Source organism: Parus major, chromosome 6 (genome assembly GCF_001522545.3).
Source record: "Parus major isolate Abel chromosome 6, Parus_major1.1, whole genome shotgun sequence".
In the NCBI taxonomy this organism is placed as follows: domain Eukaryota; kingdom Metazoa; phylum Chordata; class Aves; order Passeriformes; family Paridae; genus Parus; species Parus major.
The window spans coordinates 13,853,468-13,859,467 of NC_031775.1; the positions used below are offsets into that span (position 1 = coordinate 13,853,468).

Consider the following 6,000-nt stretch of genomic DNA (forward strand, 5'->3'; position numbering starts at 1 on the left):
CACATCATTTTTTCCAGACTCTAAGTTTTAATTAAACTTTTCTTTAAAAGTTTAAAAAAAGTTTTTAAAAAATGTTTTATTATTATGACCATATGTAAAATTTTCTTACTGTAACATATGTATGGACATATCACAAAAAAAAATAATAAGTCACAGTGCCACCCAAAAGTACAAAGTCCTAATAAGAAGAGAAGAGTTATCCATAGTGCCTCTACAACTGAGACAGACTGTGCTGAAGACAGGAAGACTGTAAATTATATATCATGGCAGCAGGCTAACTCTCTTTCTATAGAGGGCAATCATGTCACTCATTAAAATACAAATGCATAAGCCTTTAGTCAGTCCAGCTTCCATTTTCTAGCACATTTAAAAGCAATTGGGCTGGCAACCTTTTGGGGACCTTTCAAGACAAGAATCAAATGCTTTATTTTTTTTAATCTCTTAAAAACAATGAAGCCAAAATGCATTCCTTGAGACTGAAGGATGTAGTCTGAAAACTGCCTTCCCTCCAATCTATACAGAAAGTTCTCTTGCCTCCACCCTGCCAGGCTATATTTCTATGCCCTATCACATAAGAAGAATGTGAAAATAGATGTTTCCATTGCAGTCACTTATTTTGGGATCTTGGACTCCACCAATTGCTGTGCATGAACTCCTATAGCTGAAAAAATAGCACAAAATCCATTCAGACCTAGCCAGAATGAATGATTCCCCAGAAAGCCAATTTATGCACATTAAGATTTTCTGTCTTTGAGATTCTACACCTTCCTATGTTATGAAAAGAACATGGACCTCTGAACACATATTTCAGAGCTTCAGATGTGAGGTTGCTGGTGGAACAGAAAGGTCTGCCTTATACTTGATAGTTACTTTTAGTAAGGCAAATTATCTTGGTTCTCTACCGTCCCTTTCACAGACATTAGGAACTACACTCTGGATTGTCAGATTCATGTCCAACCATGCATTTTCAAAAGCTTGAATGTCTTTAAAACCAGGAGCTTTCTTAAGGACAATCTACAAGCTAAACAAAAATTGAAAGAATCAGACATCACAATTCACTGTTTAAAGGTACATTCTCATCAGAGAGCTGGAAATAAAAAAGAAGTCAATGAAGCACTCCTGCTTGCACAAATGCAGGGAGCCTGAAGCAATGAGCTAGCTAGCCACACACACATAGGGGTTTGAACCTCAAGAACTCAACAAATACCTGAATGTCTATCCCTAGATTCAGCCACATTGCTGTCCTCTGTCACACTCAAGTAAAACCACAGGCTGTACCCTGAGTATCCCTCCTTGTCCCTGCTCTCCAATCTGTCTGCTCAGAGAAGTCACATTGACTCCCTTCCACAACTAAGTCCTCAATGGCAGAGCTGACAGTCACTACTCTGAAAAGCCAGCCAAACTCATGCAGCAGCCTGCAGCAGATCAGCTGCCCTTGTTGATGCTCTCTGTACACAGAACATTCTCGCAGCCTTCTGGATACTTTTCTTGTCCACTGTTTATCACCTGAATCTTCATTAGCAATCCCAACTGAGACTCCAGGGAGCATGAACTGAGAGCATGAACTGCCATTTCCTATTCAGCTCAGTCTTGCAAGGTGGGACACTTACCTTCAAGAAGCATTCAGCATCTCCAGCATGGCCTGTTTACAGTTCCTGTGAAGAAGAGCTATAGAAGAACTTTGCAAGACTTGGTAAGCTTTGCAAGAGGTTACCAGTGCTTTGTCACAGCATTGCAAAACTAATTGTTGAAGTTTCCAGCATTGCAGCTCTTTTCATGAGTTCTAAATTCATTCAGAAATAAACTTACCTATGCACAGTTAATGAACTAAGCAGAACAAACCCATAGAGAATGACACATACTGCTATAAATCAAAATTGAATCACAAAGGTACACTATAGTTTGTCCCCTAAGTATCAGTAGCCCCTAAGGACATGTGTGCCACATAACTAGATTTCAATGTATATTAATACACAAATTACCATCTTCCAGGCAATTTGAAGAAAGTGGAAGAATGGCAGACATGATACAGCCCTCCTTTGATGCTACCTTGGTAGCATCATCTAGGTTGTCTCATCAGAACTGTAATAGCTACCAGGAATGCTGGATAACACATACATCAAACACATCCCTTAGAAGGGGGATGGGAAAGAGGCAGCATCTACAAAAGACTTGATGAACTTCTACAACATTGTGTAACTAAAAAATAAGTACTTATGACTTTACTGTGGGTGTGGCAGTACATATCTGATCCTGACACCTCCAGATGGCAGGAATCTGCTTCTTTCCGAGATGCTAACAGCTATTTAATGGGCTGTTGGTATTTTAAGGACCGTTCATCATGTAATACGGCTTTCATTATATGATGCAGCGACATTTGGCTGAAAGTACCTGTCTTGGAATCACAGAAGCAGTGATACTTTTCCTATTTGACAATACTGGTATGGCTGAAGAAAATCCTAATCTTTACATATTCCTCTGACTGTGTTTGCTTTAGCTCCTAAATGACGATCTAATCTGTTTCCCATGGGCAGGAAGATATCCCTCAGACACAGTCATTAGTTTGTGAGTGGAAATGATGATTTACGAATGCCATGTCAAATGAGTAACTGGTGCTGCCCCTGAAGATCACAGAACGCATCCCCTGCCGGAGCATCTCTTCCAGGTGACATCGAGACAACGGCTCTGCCCAGCCCCAGCCCTCTGCTTTACAAACATGGCACACTACACCTCACAGCTCCAAATGAGTGCTCAAAACATCTGTTGCAAACCCAGGGTAGGTTTTTCTTCCTTCCTTTTGTCTTGCCCACAGCTCACACAACGAATATCTCCACCTCCTGCATCCAGCCCTGCAAAGATAACGTGCTACAGCAAACTGCTTCTCCAAGATGCTGCAGGTAAACCAGACACACCTGTCTCCAGCCTTTAGAATGACTTCAGCGTTAGAAACACAGCATTAGCAACCAGCACAGGGGTGAAAAGGCTATGTTGAGTCCCAGGACAGAGTACAATTTTTTTTTTAATTTATCCCTGGTGCTCAACCCAGTCATTGCAGACCACGCCGGCGAACACCAGCACAGGTCTCCTCCTCCTAGGTTCCATTCTCCCCGAACAGTCACTCCGCTGCCCTCCCCGGGGCCGGCTTCGGCAGCCGCTGCCGCCGGGGCGGGGGACGCTCCGCGGGCAGCGGTACAGGCTGTCCGCCACCGCCGCGAAGTTTCCCCGTGCCCGCAGATGGTCTCCGTCCCCAGCCCGCGAGGCGCACACTCACCTCTCCTGGCCTGCCTGATCTTGGGGCTCAGCATGCTCCCGGCTGGGCGCTGCCCGCAGCCTCAGCGCCCGGCCCCGGCCGCCGCCCCGCGCATCGCCGCCGCTCGCCGCTCCAGCCCTGGCTCGGGGGCGACGCTTCACGCCGGACTAAATAAACCCTAATGCATTATTTATCCGGCCTGGAATTAATTCCCATCCAAACTAGGCATTAAGTGTCTCGGTAATTACTGCCGATAGATCAGCAGCGCGCAGACACGAGGGCTGGCCCTGGCTCCTGCCGCTAATTGGCCACGCGGCCGTGTGATCAATGTGCCGCTTCCAGGGAGCCGCGCTCAGCCCCGCTCCCGAGCCCCGGCGTCCTCCGGTGCCGTGCGCTCAACAGATGCTTGCGCTCGACAAGGATCTGATCGTGAGCTGAGCCTGATTCAGCGGGATTTCTTCTGCGCTGGAAGAAATACCAAGTGCGCTGGTCCTGAGGGCAGCGGCGTGCTAGGCCACCTGCTGTGCCCTGCATCCCTCCCGGGGAGGCATCCCGGTGGGAGCCGGGGAGCCACGGGAGAAACGACCCACTCCTCTCTGCGAGAGCAAAATATCTCTCGACTGCACTGGCAGGATGGGCACAAAGGAATGTCTTCATTACATTTTACACTACGTTACATTTTAGCACCCATCATTTTTAATTGTACTGTTTGCTAAGCTCACCCTCACCCTTTCCTCGGGAAAGAGGCAAGTCTGCAGTTCTGCAGTCAGTAATGAAGGGGAGGAAAGGACAAATGTTTGTTGAAATACATAGAAACTATTCAATAGTATCTATAAAATATAAATAGATAATTGGATGATAATTGCATCTGAGTAATGGACACAACCTGACACTGGACTTCTCGTAGCTCCATCCACCTAGCAGTTCCTTTGGTGAGTACCAAAAAGGAGTAAATACTTCCTTAGCAGTGTACATGCCCTGCAGCTTCACCCTGCAGGTTTGTATTGCTGGGTTGTACAGACAAAAGGCATCTGAGACCAGCAGTTTTCTCCTCTTCCAAAATCTATCATATCTTGGATATTGAATGCTGGCTATCAAGTTGTGTTTCCAATACTGGAAAAGGTTCTCTGGCTCTTTACAGAGTTTGTATTTCTCAATGTGCAGACTGCAACAATGGCTAAGATGTTTTGGGCCTTTAGTTTCTGGTGAAGCCGGCAGCTTATAAGTGATTGTAAATCTTTGAGGTCACAGTGGCATGAACCCAAACTTACACACCTGTAAGCAAGGATAGAAGTGGGATCTGAACTACTGTCTCAGTTCTGAACACACAGCCTCCTGCAGTTATCTCCCCACTAATCATCTGCTTTAGCTGGGTTTCAGCACAGTGAAGAAAGATCCCTTGGCCAGCAAACCAAGCAAGCATCCTGCTACTGTGGATAAGCAAAAGGAGCATGAACAGAGGGGTGTTGCATTCCTGCCTTTCTGTCCAACCTGAGACCCTGGATCAAAAAGTCATTCCAACCAACAATTTAACAGAACTCTTTTTCTGTCCATATTTTTAGCAATTCCTGTCTGTTTTGATGTGTTTATGTATATCATTTTACAATTTGAGCAGGAATACAACAGGTGTGTACAGTAAACATGACAAGGGATAAAGTTGACTGAACTTCTAACCTCATGGGAAGTACAGAACACTTTGTCCTTCTAAGTCACTTCCCATGAAAACTTGATTCCCCCTCTGGGAAAAATTATATAATGTGACCTATATAATATAAATAATATAATATATAATAATATAATTGTCATGTTTATGAGTCAAATGAAAACATTCAAGCCAAGTTCAACACTAAATGTTAACTTCTAAGTTTTTCTTGTTAAATAAAAAATACTCAATCGAAATAGAAACATTCAATAGAAACATTCAATTTGTCCCTGTTTTGCTTTGATTTAAAAATTTCTGCCCTTCTTAAAACAATTTTCAAAGTATAAAAATAAGTTAAATGATTTTTTAAAGACTAGGAAAGTGGGGGTTGGCTTTTTTCCTCCCATTATTGGTCTGAAGTTCAGGTCTGAAATTCTCAAACACTATTTGGGGGAAGCAAACTGCTCACCAAGGAAAGAAAAAAAAATTAAAACAAACAAGCCAGCTGAGAGAAAAAAAACCCAAAACAAAACCAAACAAAACAATTGCCTCCAGCAAGTAGTTCCACACAAGCTTCAATGCTTTGGTGTGAAAATTTAGAGAAATAATTCCTCAAATAAACACTAAGAGTAGATCCAGTAGAAAGGTGGCATAAGTTTCTAGAAAGAGCTAGACATTATGGGAATGCTTAATTCCGAAGGCTTCTATACTGAACTGCTTAAACTAAGGAAGATAATTGGAACAAATTCTCTCAATGGTTTGTATTTTCCTTAATTCTCCTGTTCGAGTTTAACAGCTCCTTTCCCTCCCAGCAGCAGAGATGTTTTCCCATGTAAGCACACTCTGCAAAGATGGGAGAAACCTGTGATCCTGAAGTGCATTAATAGCTTTAATGGCCCTAACACACTTCATATGGTCACCATCCACACCCTCTGCCCATAGGCCCAGGATGTCTATTTAAGCCAGGTTTGGGCTTCATATCCAGTTTAAACTATCTGGTAAGATTCTTAGTCTTCAGTGCTACTGTAGTGATGTATGGATTTGTTTTATCGTCTTTGGGTAATCTCTGTTTTTTCAGCTAGACCTTACATCTTCCTCAATGTTGTGA

General features: G+C 43.4%; 1 protein-coding gene across 2 annotated transcripts in view; it reads right to left on the reverse strand.

Moving 5' to 3' along the window:
• ARHGAP22 (Rho GTPase activating protein 22) overlaps positions 1-3,664 on the reverse strand; it is a 129,054-nt gene extending 125,390 nt beyond the window's left edge. For both annotated transcript variants that reach the window (XM_015633034.3, XM_015633033.3), the window contains exon 1: positions 3,272-3,664. In XM_015633034.3, coding sequence (XP_015488520.1) covers positions 3,272-3,305 — 34 coding nt within the window. In that variant the 5' untranslated portion in view covers positions 3,306-3,664. The remainder of the gene's footprint in view (positions 1-3,271) is intronic.
• Between the last annotated feature and the right edge of the window lie 2,336 nt (positions 3,665-6,000).